The following is a 16,948-nucleotide window of genomic DNA, read 5'->3' on the forward strand; positions in this document are numbered from 1 at the left end:
CTGACAGCGAGCTACTTATCTATTTTTTTTTCCCTATTCACCTGGGCAATCCAAGTCTGAAATGAGAATAATAAAGCCACTATATGTCAAAGCTAAAAGAATGCTTGAAGTCACAATATATAGGAACTGTTTTACTGGATAGCTTAATAGTATGTGAGGCCCTGGTGGAATTCTGTGGGAAGGCTTACTGCACATGAAGGTCTCTGGGATTGAAGTACCTTAAAACTGCCCAGGGTTTCTGATAGATACAGAAACAAAGCATCGATCCTCCAAATCAGAGAACTTTAGGCTGAGACCGTCTCCATCCCTTGTGTATAATTTTCAAAATGTTAAAAATACAATTCTCAGACAAATAGTAATTAACAGGCCAATGTTTTAATTAACTCAATAATGAAGGAACCAGTAGGATGACAAAGCTGATTCAAAAGGAGGATAAGAGAAACTGATCAATGAAAAGTAAAGAGTGCCAGAATACGCTTAGGTTATAAAACAGGTTAATGTCCTACAAAGCAATAAAATCATAACCCTCTGGGTTATTTTTCTAACACAAAGGACTAAATTACATTCCTACCTGGCAGAAATCATCATTATATCTTAATCAGTTTTCTACCAGTTAGTATATAACACTACAGAGTTTGGGCTCTAATCACTAGTGTTAGGTGACCCTTAGATAAGCTTGCTCACAGTGCTCTGATATGAATTGAAAGGACATGCAGTTATTCCTTTGCCTTATTTACACATTTTGGTTATCTATGCTGAGTAGCACTCTTTCTTCTTTTTTTTTTTTTTTTATTTTATTTATTTGAGAGAGAGAGATCATGAGCAGGGGGGAAGGGTAGAAGGAGAAGCAGACTCCCTGCTGAGCAGGGAGCCCTATGTGGGACTCATCCAGGACTTTGGGATCATGACCTGAGCCAAAGGTAGATGCTTAACCGACTGAGCCACCCAGGCACCCAACACTCTTTCTTCTATACCCACCATATCACAGTTTACAAAATCGGTTTTTATACTGTGTGTTTTTCACTTGAATATATTTTATTATTTACATCTTCCCGTATCATTAAATGTTGTTTGAAAAAACATTTTTTGAAAATACATTTTAAGAGCTGCATAACGTAGATAGATGGATGTGTAATAATTAGTTAATATTTCCATGCGTTAGACATTTACGTTGTGTCCCTTTTTCTTTGCTGTGATATTGCTGTGATAAATCTCCTCATCCATAAATCTTTGCCTCTCTGATTATTTCATTAGAACATGCTTTAGGACTTTCAAAGTAGGTGAGTTCATCCTCATGAAACTCATATGAAAAGAGAGTTGAGATTTGGTGACGGAGGTCTGTATTTTAAGGTAATACTTCTCAAAATGTGATCTCTGGCCCAGCAGCATCAGCACCACCTAGGAACATGTTAGAAATGCAAATGTTTGGCCCCTGGCCCAGAAACTCTGGAGGTGGGCCTCAGCAGTCTATATTTTAGCAAGCCCTCCAGATGACTGTGATACTCACAGAAGTTTGAGAACCACCGTTTTAGGGAATGTGAGCTTGGCAGTATCAAAGAGTTGCATAAAAGGCTTCTCTAATAGCTGGGAGGTCAGAGTGCTGTTAGAGAGCATCACTCTTTCCTAAGCCATATTATTAGGGTATTTTAATTTTCTCCAACTGTTCTAGGTATTTCAAGAGCAAAGCAGGCAAAGAACAACTTTGCTAACAGTCTTGTCTCTTTTCCTATCTGATAGTGTCAGCATAAGCTTGAGAAATTCTTTTAAACTGCTAAGGAAAAATAGGGATAGGAAGAACAAAAGATAAGATGAGGGGAGTGGTGTGTGTGTGTGTGAGAGAGAGAGAGAGAAATAAGGGGGAGAAGAACTGCTGTCATATTGTGATGGGCCATAGGTGTGTGATAAATATTATATACCAAATTGGATTGAATTGGTTGTGGTGATATAGTTCTGGAGTTGGCAATGATGTAAGATGGCTGAGATCACATGGAGATGGAAATTCTCGAAGTTTAAACTGGGATTATGTTTACATGGCAGTCAGCGTATATGAAGTTTGAAGGGATGATCCAGGTTCTGGAAACATTTAGGAAGGTAGAAATGGTTCTTTGAGGCAGTAAGCACTGACAACAGAAATAAATAGTGATAGGCAGATGGTTATCGAAATGGATTGCATGAACTTCATTTCTACCCTTTCTTTGCCATTGCTCCTTTCCCTCTACTGAATTATGGCAGTACGAAAAAATAGGATCTGTAGGAGGGAAAACAATAAAAAGGAAGTAGTTTTTGTTTTGTTTTGTTTCATTTTGTTTGAACTGTCCAGTTGGAGGCAGTTGGGTAGATAAGGTAGCCAGAAAAGATAGGAATGAGGGAGACAATGGGTGGGCCCTAATCATTAAGGCATATAAGAAGGAGCATTTTAGAGATAAAATGCTGTGTTTTAAAATTTATAGCAAAGTGTAGCTTTTCACAAGATGGCAAATCAAAAATTCCAAATATTCACAAACTGAGCAGGTCCAGTAGAAAACATTTAAGTGGTGTCTAATTTATCTCTGTGATAAATAATCCTCCTATGAATACTCTTGTACATAAAACTCATCTATTTAGTTAGTGTATGTTTATTTATTCATTAAACAAATATTTCTTGGGTTCCTGCTCAGTGCCAGCCCCTTTTATAAGTGCTGGGGGGGGAGTAGAGAATATGTTGAAATTTCTGCACTCTTGAAGCTCACGTTTTGGTTGAGGAAGGAGATCATAAGAAGGTAAACACATAAGCAATATAATTTTAGGCAAAGATAGGTGCAATGAAGTCAATTAAAGCGGGGGAAGGAGAGAGTATTGGAGATTGGAAGGGGGAGTGAACCATGCTAAGTTCTGGGTGAAGAACACTGAGGAAGAAGGAGCAGAAGGATAAACACCCAAAGGCAGAAATGAACTTGTCAGGTTAGAACTGGCAAGAAAGCCCCTGTGGCTAGAGCAGAGAGCGCCTGAGCCATGGTAGGAGATAAGCCTGGAGGAAGAGTCAGCAGTGGCAAGGTTTAGAGCCTTGAGAACTGAGGTAGGGGGTTTAGATCATATTCTGAAGGGAACTGCCTTGAATAAGTGCCTTGTCCTAAGGCTCTTAGAAGTAGAATTGCTTTTTCCTAAAGATACGACTTTTAAGCTGTCTTTGGGACATTTCCCCCAATGGGATTGCATCTTTAACATTCTAATTAAATCAATGGGAAATGTGTTTTTGTTTTACATATAGTTACATATAATCTCTCTATGCATACGTGTTTATATAGAGATAGCTATAGCTATCTCTATATCTGTCTACTTATCTATAGAGAGAAAGAGTAAATTAAGATGAGTTAAGCCTTAGCATGTTTTGATTTACAATAAATATGATACATCCATATTTCTACTCTACTTATTCTGAATTTCAGAATCAAGAAAATTTCGAATCTGGAGAACCTCAAAAGCTTAGATGTCTTGGACCTTCATGGAAATCAGGTATTGTAAAGCCCTTTTCTTTCTTTTCAGGAAAAAAGTCTAGGAAAATTTGGTATTATAAAATTTTAACAATGATACTTGTGTTGAAGTACTTCAAGAGTTACTTTACTGATTCACTGAAATTTCTAACGTATTAAGCCTGTTTATTTAAGATATGGTAATTCCTGAGCAGGTAATTCCTGAGCATGACAGATGAAACTTCTAAAACATTTGGAATCCTTAATAGTTATGATAATTTCATTTCTTATTTAGTCTTTTTGAAATTTTATTTATTTTATTTTATTTTATTTTATTTTATTTTATTTTATTTATTTGACAGAGAGACAGAGAGAGCACACAAGCAGGGGGAGTGGAAGGCAGAGGGAGAGGGAAAAGCAGGCTCCTCACTGAGCAGGGAGCCCAACACGGGGCTCGATCCCAGGACCCCAGGATCATGACCTGAGCAGACACTTAACTGGCTGAGCCACCCAGGCGCCCCTAGTCTTTTATTATTTTTAAAATACCTATTTTCCAACCATAGCCCAACAACTTGAATATTACTAATGATTTTTTTCTACTTAGGTATTCCTCCTATATTCTGAGGTCACCACTATCCAGGATTTCACATTTATCATTCCCTTGTGGATTTTTTTTAAGTTGGTTTTATCACATATGTGTGTGTAAATAATACCTTGTTTAGTAATATTGTGTTGTAATTTAAAAAGGTATCATACTATATATTGTCATCTAGTGTTTGCTTTTTGCATATAACAGTAGCTTACTGAGATTAATCTATTTAGATTAAGTAACTGTAGTTTACTCCTTTTTGCTGTTGTAAATTCCATGGAATGATTATATGAAAACCTTTTTCTCCAGTTTATTATTAATAGACATTTGGGTTGTTGCCTTTTGTTTGTTTCCTTTTAGGAATAGCATTTCTGAGAGCATTCTTATATGGGTTTCTTCTATATACCATATGTATTTTAGGGTATATATCTGGGAGTGAAACTGATAGAACAGAAGTTATTTAAATTCTAACGTTAAAAGATAATGTCAAATTGTTTTCCAAAGTGGTTGTACCAGTTTATACTCCCACCAGTAATGCAGGATAAATCCTGTTGCTTCACATTCTTTTCAACATTTGGAATTGTCATACTTTTTTTTTTTTAATGACTCAAGGATTTATTAAGTCATAGATGCAAAACATACTACCAATTACATTAGCAAAAGATCAATGTAAAAATACCCCACAATTCTACAACTGTCAATTTAAAAAATGTTGTTCGAGTAGTTGAAAGGTCCAGCTTTATATTCTTGCCAGTGGGTAAGTTATACAGAACTTCATTAGCACAAGCACAAGCTTCCAGAACCTCACAAATCCAGAGGAACCTGGTTAGGCAGAGCAGACGGAAGTGTGTGTCCAGGGGGGTGAGACAAAGAGGAGGGTCAGCGTTCACCAAGGTATGGTGTTGGTGATCTGGCAAGACAGTGATGTGAAGAAAGTTCATAGTCTAGGAATATCTAAAATATTTCAAAAACTGTAAAGCTGCAACCTGTAATTTTTACACCTAGTTACAGAAAACTAAGAAAAATGCTTATTAGCTTTGAATAAAGTAACAAGGAAATAGGAATGCGCTTTTATTAATCTACAAAAAAAATTTCTAATGCATTATCAATCAGAAAGATTTTATAATACAAGAAGGCATATCGCTCATCAAGAAGGGATTCTATAAGAAAAGCACTAAGTTAGCAACTATGGCAATGACCAGTTCAAAGATTAATTAAATGCCCAATTTCAGGAGGGGTGGCCAGTCTAAGAAAAAGCTTAAAATGGTGATAATACCGATCTTTCCTCATCATTTACTGCATTTCACAGAGATGAACCTTTTAAAATTTTATCAGTGACACTTTTACTCAGTTTAATTATGATGTGTACAATGTAGTGTAAATTAACCTCCATATTTTGTCAAAATAGCTGTCTTCATTCTTTGATCACATCCATGCTGCACACACTCCACCCCAGTGCGCCCACGGCTAGAGCAGATGCTTCATCAGAGGGATGTGGGAGTAAGAGGTCTGTTCAAAATCTCAGCAATAGCGTATCATGAAGTTTTTTTTTTTTTTTTTAAATCTCACCACGGGGGCGCCTGATTGCTGCAGTGAGTTGGGTGTCCAACTCTTGGTTTCGGCTCATGTGGTGATCTCAGGCTTGTGAGATCAAACCCCCAGTGGTGCTCCATGTTCAGCACAGTTTGCTTGAGATTCTCTTTTCCGTCTGCCCCTCCCCCCCCCAAAATAAATAAATCTTTTTAAAAATCTCACTACAAAATCAGAAAGATTGATCCAAAGAATTTGGAGTCCTTACACTCATTCCATTAGGACGTAAAGTCCAGTGTTAGGGAATGGATGCAGACTGATAAATTACTGGTACATTACATGGCAACATTTCATGAAGGAGGCTCTGCTGCTTTCTTATCAGAAACTAATTAGGAAGTGTCTGCATTTCCAAACTTGAGATGTTGCAGTCTCTTCTTTTTTTTTTTTTAGAAATAAAAATAAGATTTTATTTGGTAATGAAATATACCAAATGTAATCAGGAAATATCTTTAGGTATTAGAGTTTTAGGGGATTTGTTTATTCTCCTTTATACTTTTTTGTGTTTTTCAGGTTTTCTGATATAAACAAGTCTTTTTTTTTTTATTATGTTAAGTTAGCCACCATAGAGTACATCATTAGTTTTTGATGTAGTGTTCAATGATTCATTAGTTGTGTAGAACACTCAGTGCTCATCACAACACATGCCCTCCTTAATACCCAACTACCCTGTCCCCCTACCCCCCTCCCCTCTGAAACCCTCAGTTTGTGTCCCGGAGTCTAGAGTCTCTCATGGTTTTTCTCCCTCTCTGATTTCCCCCCCTTCAGTTTTCCCTCCCTTCCCCTCTGGTCCTCTGTGCTATTCCTTATGTTCCACATTTGAGTGAAACCATATGATAATTGTCTTTCTCTGCTTGACTTATTTCACTTAGCATAATCCCCTCCAGTTCCATCCATGTCGATGCAAATGGTGGGTAATCATCCTTTCTGATGGCTGAGTAATATTCCATTGTATATATGGACCACATCTTCTTTATCCATTCGTCTGTTGAAGGGCATCTCTGCTCCTTCCACAGTTTGGCTATTGTGGACATTGCTGCTATGAACATTGGAGTGCATGTGTCCCTTCTTTTCACTATATCTGTATCTTTGGGGTAAATACCTAGTAGTGCAATTGCTGGGTCATAGGGTAGCTCTATTTTTAACTTTTTGAGGAACCTCCGTAGTGTTTTCCTGCAGTCTGTTCCTAAAGTCAAAGATCTTGAGTGGTTTAGCGCCTAGTGTTCTCAGCACAACAATGCAACTTAGTTCACAAGCATTGTGAACTTAGTTCACATTGAAAAATAGGACTTTAAGAGAGCCTGCCATTTTAGGGCTGAATTTTACTATAATGTGAATATTTGAAGTCTTACACTTTAAGCAAATAAAACCTAAAAATGATTGATTGGTTCAAAATGGTTTTATGGAAAAAGTAATCTGTAACAAAAACTTGGCACTGTGTGCGAAGGTTCCACCATATTTGAGCAAAGCATATAAAGGTTCCGAGGTGGACAGGGCAGGAGAGGGGCCCAGACATTTGCCGCAGCAGGCATTTTCTCTTCCTCTTCTTGACCGGTGGAGGGCAGAGAATCCTCGAAGAGCTTCATCCGACTCTGCCATGAGGCCTCGCTGCGGGAGAGCTGAGCACTCAGGTGCTTTCCAGCACCGATCTCCTTAGCCCTGGCCAAACCCCGCGGCTGCTGATGGGAGTCAGCTTCTCCTGCAGGTGCTGAATCACGTCTTTGTTGTCCTTGAGATCAGGTTTAGTCTCCACCAGGATGATAGGGGTGTTGGGACAGTGGTGTCTCACTTCAGGTACCACCATGCTCGAACATTTTCAAATGATGAAGGACTCAGGAGAGAAAAGCAAATTATGACCATATCTGTTTGTGGCTAGGATAAGGGACGTAATCTGTCATAATCTTGTCCAGCTGTATCCCATAAGCCCAGATTCACCCGTTTTCCATCTGCCATAACATTGGCAGAGTAGTTGTCAAAGACAGTGGGGCTGTATTCTCTAGAGAATCATTGGTTTAACCAATCAGTAGGCAACTTTTACCTGCAGCTCTGTCTCCCACCACCACACGCTTGGTGGCTGCATCTGGGCCACTTGCTGGGCTGCCGTGGCAGCGGGGTGCTGAGGAGAGAAGGGTGGGCTTGGGGCGTGAGGTGACAGATCTGCTGTCCAAGCCACGTCGCCCTCCCCCGGCGGGAAGCCAGAGCCAGCAGCGGCCACCACCCAGAGCTCTGGAATTGTCATACTTCTTAATTTTTGCCAATTAGATTGGTATAAAGTAGTGTCTCTTTGTAGTTTTGATTTCTGTTTCCGATACTTCATAATCTGGACTCTTTATTCTGTTGGGTCAGTTTGTTTGCCTCTGTCGGTCTGTCTGAATTTTTCTGTCTGGTTTGTTATATTCCCCCTCCTTCTCTCTCCGAGCACCTTGACTGTTTTTTAGTCCTTTGCTCTCCCATTGAAATTTTTGTCTTTGAAATGTATTTATTTATGAACAGCAACATGAGCTACATACTCCCGCAGAAGGCAGAGCCTCTCCTGAGGTGGTAAGTGTACATTCTGGAATGATCCATGAGTCCCCGCCTGTTGACTAACAAGATCTGTCACTGCCACCTGCAGCTGGTCAAGTGCAGACTTCAGTGTGATCTCTCTAGGCTTTCTAACAGCTGCTAGTCCCAGTCGTTCTGGTAAAAAGCTAATGTAATGAATGAAAACCTTGATGGATCTAGACAGACCACATCCGCTAGGTTTTAATCTCACCCAGCCCCATCTGTGTGTGTCTGTGTGTGCACGGAATGGGAGGGATGTTGGTGGCTTGGGAACTGTCCAGCTCTGCAGGCTGGTTAGTGTCACTCTAGTAGAGAAGCTAGCCAGTTAGGTGAGGGTGGAAGGGGAAGAAGAATTAAAGAGTTTTGTCAGTAAAAGAATATCATATGCAAAAGCACTGAGACGAAAACCAACACGGTATTTTTTTACTGCTTGAGAATTTAGCCTGTGTTGAAGAACAATGAGAAATGAGGGGAGAGAAGTAGGAAAGGCCAGATCGTGGAGGGCTTTGTATGCCACACCTGAGGAATTGCTATTTTATCTTGTAGCCCACTATTTTTATTTTATTTACTTATTTTTTATTTTTATTTTTTTATAGCCCACTATTTTTAAAACTATTCATAACTAATTGCAATATTTTATGGTAACGATTTTTAAAGTTTATTTTTCAATGTATATATGATTAAACATATTTATATAGTTTTCACATTATAATATACCTTTAAGAATTCATTTTATTTATTTTTTATCATATATATATATACATATATTTTTATTTTTAGGGCAAGAATTGGGGGTGAGAGGCAGAGGGAGAAAAAGAGAGAATCTTAAGCAGGCTCCACACCCAGCTTGGAGTCTGATGTGGGGCTTGATCTCAGAAGCCTGAGATCATGACCTGAGCCAAAATCGAGAGTCAGATGCTTAACCAACTAAGCCATCCAGGAGCCCCTACCTTTAAGAATTCATTGGGCATTACCCAAGATCTGTGAGGGATCCTGGTATATGAATAACATATCACTTGATCTATATGTATTTACCAACCGTTAAGTTGATGAAAAATGTTCTATTCCTTGTTAGCTGACCTGTGTTATGTCATATAATTTCAGCTTTGTGTTTGTACTTATTCCACGTATTGAGATTAAATATTTGTATCACACAAATTATTTCTCAAGGCTCTATAACTACAAGAAGGAAGTTTTACATGAAAATCCAAGTCTTGTTTCAAAATATCTAAATCCACTAAGCAGAAATTTGGAATATTTCAAAGCAAAGACAGCATTGGTGACTTTAGGCTTCTAAAAAGTCAGGAGATAAAGTATTCAAGGTGAAGCAATGTCCAATTCTTAAAAAAAAAAAAAAGCATCAGGTAGTTAAAGGAAATTAAGTGAATATTTTTTGTTTTCAGAGCTTACTTTCATTAGAAATAAAAATGATATTTGGTGGGGTGCCTGGGTGGCACAGCGGTTGAGCGTCTGCCTTCGGCTCAGGGCGTGATCCCGGCGTTGTGGGATCGAGCCCCATATCGGGCTCCTCTGCTATGAGCCTGCTTCTTCCTCTCCCACTCCCCCTGCTTGTGTTCCCTCTCTCGCTGGCTGTCTCTATCTCTGTCAAATAAATAAATAAAATCTTAAAAAAAAAAAAGATATTTGGTGTACATTGTGAAATAAACCGTAATTGGTTTCCAGATGTGAGAATAGTCTGAGGAGTGATAATATTGTTCAAGAGATAGATTGGCGGATGGAAAGAGGTGCAGGAAGGCGAAACTGGAGACAGAACAGTTGAGAGACTAATCCAGTAATCTGTGTGAAAAGTGGTGGTGGCTTGACCTGAAGTAGTAACAATAGGGATTCAATAAGGGGGCAGATTGGATAAATATTTAAAAAGTGGAAACATCAAGATTTAGCCATTGATTATATTTGAATAGTGAAGAATATAGAGGAATCTGAGAGGTTGGCTCTCAATTTCTGACGTAGATTTTTTTTTTGGTCTTCCAGAATTTGTTCTCTTGGTAAAAGCTTGCTTTAACATGGACACAAATGTGCTTCCGGAAGGATCTGTTCTTTCAAGGCCATCTTTTCCTTCAGGGAGAGCTTGCCCTTTCTGTGACTGCTTGACTGAAAGCAGACACTTGCCCTTTCAGCATTGCTGAGTCGGAAGGTTGTCTTTATCCAGACAGAGCAGTCTGGGTTACTCTTCTCCATAAAGATGAGCCTGGAGTATCCGGCTTTCCTAGATGCATTAAGAAGTCCTGCAGTCTCCTGGAGACCCTCTCTCTGATCAGTATGACCCATGATTGGGCTTTCGGACATTCCCATCATTTCTTCTTCTTGCTATGAAGTTTATTAACTAATCAAGAGCCTACACCACCCTACACCACCTTTCGCTGAAATTTTTATAACGTACTGTGACTTTGTCCATGGCTGCAGTGCGTAATAGGCTTCATCAGAGACGTTGCACACAATTCTGGCCTGATTGCAAACCAAGAAGCCGAACAATATCCCCAGTGACTTTTTAAAAATTACTTCTTGATACCCATATTTTAGAATTAGTAATGTTCCTTTTCAGAGTTACCAAACTAAGAAAAGGTAACTCTGCAAGGTAGGCATTCTAATTATCAGTCCCACCATGACCAAGGAATTAGAGTAAGGTAGTTTTCTAAAAGAAATGCCCCAGGTTTAGTAGCAGAAGGGGGAAGACACTCCATGTATGTCATGTAACAAAGGTGCCCCTTCATTCTATATATTTTTATTTTTCCTGTTCTCAGAAAAGTTTTATTTTATGTATTTAAATTTTGCTTTTCCATTTGTGTTTGTTACATCTATATTATTTGTCTTCCACATTCCCATCTTATCTTTTATTCTTCCTATCTCCATTTTTCCTTAGTATTTTAGGAGAATTTCTCAAGCTTATGATGACATTGATTTTTCACAGTGTCTATTTTGCTTTTTGCTGATTCTGTACATTTAAAATTCTATCACTTATTTAGTTTTGAAATGCTTTTGTCCACATCTCATTGTACATAATTCTATCATCTACGAATACTGATAACCTTGTTTCTTCTTTTATAATTTTTATTTATTTTCATTTTACATTAGTTAGACCAAAAATCTTAGGACAAATTTTAAAGCATGGTCAGATGTCACCTTTATGTATTACTGAATTTATAATAAACACAGGTTTTCCCTTTTGAACCTAGATGGAATCTAGATGGTATTTCTTGAATGTAAGAGAAGGTCCAATAACAACATGCAAACTGGATTATAAATCTAAGCAAACGTTCTTTTAGCCAACATCCGCTTTGAAGTGTTAAATAAAAAATTTCAAATTTTTTCTCATCTGTACCGAAATGACAGTACAGATGAGAAAATCTCTAGTGATGGTGAAAACTTTTTTTAATGTTTGGAAGAAAAGTGTTACTTGTATGACTCATTGTTAACTTTAAGTAGTTGGTTGACGAAGTCCCCCGCAAGGACCCCTACTTACGTGTCATAGAGAACCATCTCGCTGTGCTTGCTCTCTTACACTAGTGGGGCTTAAAATCCTTTGTAGCTTTTCCTTACCCTACCTTACTGTGCAAGTCAGGGCTCCTCAGCTGCAGGTCAGAGTTTGTGTGTATGTGCCCGTTCCATGACTCAAGTCCTCTTGTTCTGAACACTTAATGTCCACCATATTGCACTCTGGCTAAAGGTTATCTGTCTCTTCCCTTAAGCACTTCCACTAATAAAGAATATCCATCCTCACTCTCCACTCGGGATCCTCGCTCTTTGTATCTTTTCCATTTAGACTCTTGACGGCTTTCAGGATCCTGCGGTATAAATGGAATGAACAGGGGGGGTGTGGTAGCATTCCTTTTCCTTGCCTTTCCTCTCAGAGGGCTGTCTTGCTTGGTCGAAACATGGTGAGCTTCTGCCTGGGACTCACAGTAAGTTTTTATTTGGCAGAGAGTTCTTGTCACCTTGATCTGGACCTGGCACAGTATTGGGCAATTAGAGATGCCCCCAAGGATGGCCTTGCTGATTATTTGATAAAATTTACTTCAAACATTTACTGTGGTGCAATTATAAAATATGTTCCTTTAGTTAATTTTCACAAGTTAAATGACTTCTTATCTACAGCAGAGGAAATTGGAAATCCATTTTTTAAAGGATTTTATTTATTTATTTGAGAGAGAGAGCAAGAGAGTGAGAGAGAGCATGAGAGCAGGGTGAGGGCCAGAGGGAGAAGCAGACTCCCCGCTGAGCAGAGAGCCTGACGTGGGGCTCCATCTTGGGACTCTGGGATCACGACCTGAGGCAAAGGCAGGTGCTTAACTGACTGAGACACCCAGGAGCCCCTGGAAATACATTTTTAAGTATCTTCATATAAACCTGTCACTGAATCCAGTGACTAAATATTTTATTTTTAGGGTTTTTATAACATGCATATATGCGAATTTTGCCTGCTAATCATCCCTTTCTCATTTTTTAACAGATTACCAAAATCGAAAACGTCAGTCATTTGTGTGATTTGAGAGTTTTAAATCTTGCCAGGAACCTTTTAAGTCACGTTGATAATCTTAATGGGCTGGATTCACTAACTGAACTTAACCTGCGACACAATCAAATCACTTTTGTGGTGAGTATTAAAATGGAATCGATATATGATTTCTGCCTTTTCTTCTAAGGAAATGAAATAAATGTTATGGCATTGCTTCATGCAAAGTAAGAATCTATGGTAACTTACGTTCTTTTCTGAATTTAATTGTGGATATAATTATTAAGCTTTATATTTTGATTTGAGAAATGTTAAGGTGTTTTTCATTTTAAAAGATAAATGTAAAATTAGAAACAGAAGTATTATCAATAAATGAATTAGCTAATATGAGTAGTGAATTCTTTCCTGTTTTATCATGGGAGTAGAATTAATAAGAAAGAAGGTTATTGGTGACTTGAAGTTGGTAAATTGTTGGACCAGGAGGGAAAAAGGCACAGAGAGGAGAGGCTGAGGGCTGTGAAGACATGCATATCATTTCCTTTGCCGTGGTGAAAGAGGCAGGCTGGTATAGTGGAGAAAGCATTGCGCAGGGCATCAGAGACTCGTTCTCTCACAGCTTCAGCTCTCATTAGCTGGGTGACCTTGGGTAAATCGTCAACTCTGTAAGTGTCCGTTTACTTTTCTCTAAAGTGACGGCCTTGGGCTAGATTATTTCTAGGATCCTTTTTAGCTTGTTGAATCTTAAGAAAGACATAAAGGTGATCAAGAGATGGCATGTGAGCAGGAGGAAACAAGTTCACACTGTGGGGGCAAAACTACAGGAAGGCGACTCTGGAACTCTGAAGATGAACTGTGTTAGATTTATAGCTGAACTCAAGTTGAGTAACGAAATAACAGCCTGATGCTCGGGTGTTTTGTACTTGTGCACATGTGAGGAGCACTAGAAATAGGACTTTTGGCTGTATGATGTGATACGGGCCAAGAAGACTTCTAATGATATATAAAAACATTTGTTCTTTTTTTTTTTTTTTAAACAAGCTTCCTTTCTTTACGTGCAATAGGAAAATACTAGGTTCTCTGTGGATATCATTCAAGTACTTTTAAAGGCACAATCTAACTCTTCACTTTTTTGAGACATTGAGTTCCCTAGTAAATAATTAAGTGTAATATAAATGGCACACTTGGAAAGGTTGACGGACAGTTGATGCCTTATCTCTAGGCCTCATTGTACAGATTGGTTTCATTTTGAAGTTTTCCCAGAAGATCAGAGCTCAGTAATGCTCACATCTTCTCGGAGGTTGGGATAATTTCAGAACCTTTTTCCAAGACATGGATTTATTCCAGAGCCCCTAAATTCTGTCAGGCCCTCCCCAGATTGGATTTAAATGTTGGAAATGGCTTGTTTATTTTAAAAGACATCCAGATGGAGTTAATCTGTTACATTGCTGAGAGTCTAGGAACTGCTCACGCTGGACTCGATCTGTCCTCAGGACATTGGGTATGGTAAGAATCCAAAAAGCTTTGGTAGAGTGGGGCACGGACATCTATTGACTTTTGCATATTCCTGTCTTGTATTCTTACATTTGGAAAGTACATAATGTGTATCCAGGAAATTGCTTAGTGAATTTCCCAGTGAGTATCATGTGTGATCATTACTGTTATAGCTTAGGCAGCAGCCAACATCTATGAAAAAGGAAATTGTATTAGCTTCTAAAAGTTAAAAAGATTTAAAAAGTATGATGCATATGGTATCATCATGATGATAAGTATCACGCATATTAATTTATAGGAAATTTGAATATACATGTAAGGATACATAAGACTGGATCCAACTTTTGTTTCTTTTTCAAAGCATCCTTTCCTAAAACAGCCAAGAGACTTTTAAATCTGAAGATTCATTTTTTTTTTCCTCCAGTGTCTCTTCTTTTCTCTAGGGTCAGTTATCACACTTATTCTTTTGCTTTTCTTTTTTTCTTTCATGGTTTTGATTTTCTTCAGTGGCTGGTAATCCTTAAATGAAGGACTGTGTTAAGTACTAACTGGGTCTCCTGCACAGTCGAATAGGTCTTTTTAACTCTAAGCTCTCTCCCTAGAATGATCACTGGATTTGTGTAAGTTGTTGAATCCCACACGTTGGCAGGCTTCCCTTTAGAGTGAGCGGAAGGGAAGAGGGAGGCTCACTCTGTAATTGCTAAAATAAGAGAACGACTATTTGGGGGATAGAAGGACTTTACTATCTTCTCTGCCGGGTGAAACTGCCATTCCTTTTCCGCCGCTGGTTCTAATGCAGCAGTTATTAACCGTCTCCATGGATGAAACACCCACACTCTCCATCCTTCCTGGACAGATCCTCTGCTTTGCTGAGAGAACAGACCCCGAGGCTCCAGCTGAGGGTTTCTGCAGCCAGCTGCTCTGTACATTGCCTGTGTGTGTGCGTGGCCGGGGTGGGAGTGGGCTGAGGCTGAGGTGGGATAGCTGCTGCTCTGGGAATAGTGGTTGAGTAGACAGACCTTTAATTACACGTCTGCCTAATTAGCCACAGTTAACTACTGTCCACTTCCGCTCCCTGCGTGTACTGAGTGTGAGCACGGGGTAAGACGGCATTTGGTCAGAGAGGACTGCTGTGGCCGAGGTGCAGCATGCCTCTGGCCAGTTCGGAGCTGTGGGTTTCTCGGGGTTATCGCTGATGAGATCCCGTCTACTTTCCAGCTCCCTGAAATTCACAAAAAGTGGGGATCGCTTAACGATGACTCTCTTGTTTTTAGCATTTCCGTGGATTTACCCATTTTGCGTATTTTTATTGTTGCCCATCAAATCATGTAGGAGGAAACAAATGCGTTACCTACTTCACTATCTTATCAGAAAACTTCTCTGATGTTTTTGATGCAGAAAAGTTTTTGTTTGTGTGTTTATTGTAGTTTAAAGTCACTGATCTTTTTCTGGGAGATTTTATAAATTTCAAACCAAATGTTTTTTTTGTTTATATGGTAGCTTTCCCTTTTAAACAATTGTGAAACCTTTCAGACATTCTGAAAAGAATGGGAAATATTACCAACATGTGTGTCTGTCTACCAATCAACTTAATAAATAAAAGCCCTTCAAGTATAGTTAAGGCCTAATGTGTAACCCTCCCCCATCACATTCCCTCCCTCCTTTACAGAGGTCAGCACAATTCTGAGTATGGTGTTTATTCCCATGAATGTCTGTTTCCTTTGCCATATATGTATGTACCCCTCCCGAAACAATAGCAAGTAATTTTTTGGTATGCTTTTAAATGTTCATCATACCGTACTTTTTTCCTGTAATTTGCTTTTATTAAGATGGTTTGAGATTTGTCTGTGTTATTATCTGTAGCTCTGGTTCACTAATTTTCATTGTTATGTAGCATTCCATTGTAAGATTGTAATTAACTATTCATTCTTCTACTTATGGACAGTAGTATTTCCAATTTTTTATTTTTAAAAAGTGTCACAAATAACATTTTTGCACATGTCTTTTGGTGACTATGTATAACAGTTTCTCTAGGACAGTGGCTTTCAGACCATAATCTATGGTAATAAATAAAATTTACATGAAAACCCAGTTATTAAATACCCAGTTATTAAATATTTATATGGGCACGTTATAAATAATAGAAGCAAGCATTTCAAGAAGCTATGCCTACCCTTGCTCTTCTATCAAAAACTTTGGTTTCAACCTACTGAATTGATCTCTTAACCAATGAAAAGCTGGTCGCAACCTGCATTTGTTGAACAATGAATGCTCAGTGGTAGAGCTTGGGAGAGGCATTGCTGGGTGCCAGGGTTATGCTCATCATTTCATTTTATTAGATATCATCAAGTTTTGTCCAAAACTTGATACAAAAATTTGGTACAACCAAACTACATTTCCATCAGTATTACCTGGGAGTTCCTTTAACTTGACGTTTTTGTTGATACTTGATATTGTCAGACCTTCTATTTTTTGCCAGTCTTTTAACTCTGAAATTACATTGCATTGAGATTTTAATTTGAATTTCCAGTGAGGCTGAATGCCTTCCCTCTTTCTTCTTTTGTGATAATTGAGACTGCTTCTCATTTAGATTGCCTGAACGGTCTTATCCTTTGCCCGCTGGAATGACAGGTGTTTTTTCCTTTTTTTTCTTTTTCTTTTGTTTCTGCTGTATTTTGAGGAACAGAAGTAAAAATCAAATAGTTTTCTTTATGGTTTCTGGTTTTTTTGTTTGAAAAATCCTTCCTTAAAGGTTGAGGACATGAAGATATTTTTCTGTGTTGTCTAACAGAAGTTTTGAAGTTGCTCTTCACATGT

General features: G+C 38.5%; 1 protein-coding gene across 8 annotated transcripts in view; it reads left to right on the forward strand.

The window, feature by feature from the left end:
- Positions 1-16,948, forward strand: part of LRRC49 (leucine rich repeat containing 49) — a 148,257-nt gene that overhangs the window by 14,984 nt on the left and 116,325 nt on the right. For 7 of the 8 annotated variants that reach the window (XM_048221971.2, XM_048221969.2, XM_048221978.2 and 4 more), the window contains 2 exons: positions 3,426-3,492; positions 12,638-12,781. In XM_048221971.2, the coding sequence (XP_048077928.1) occupies positions 3,426-3,492; positions 12,638-12,781 (211 nt within the window). Of the gene's footprint in view, positions 1-3,425; positions 3,493-8,099; positions 8,167-12,637; positions 12,782-16,948 lie in introns of those variants that run through there. The other variant, XM_057303683.1, reaches the window with a different exon arrangement.

The sequence above is a fragment of the Ursus arctos genome, unplaced genomic scaffold, assembly GCF_023065955.2.
Source record: "Ursus arctos isolate Adak ecotype North America unplaced genomic scaffold, UrsArc2.0 scaffold_28, whole genome shotgun sequence".
NCBI lineage: Eukaryota > Metazoa > Chordata > Mammalia > Carnivora > Ursidae > Ursus > Ursus arctos.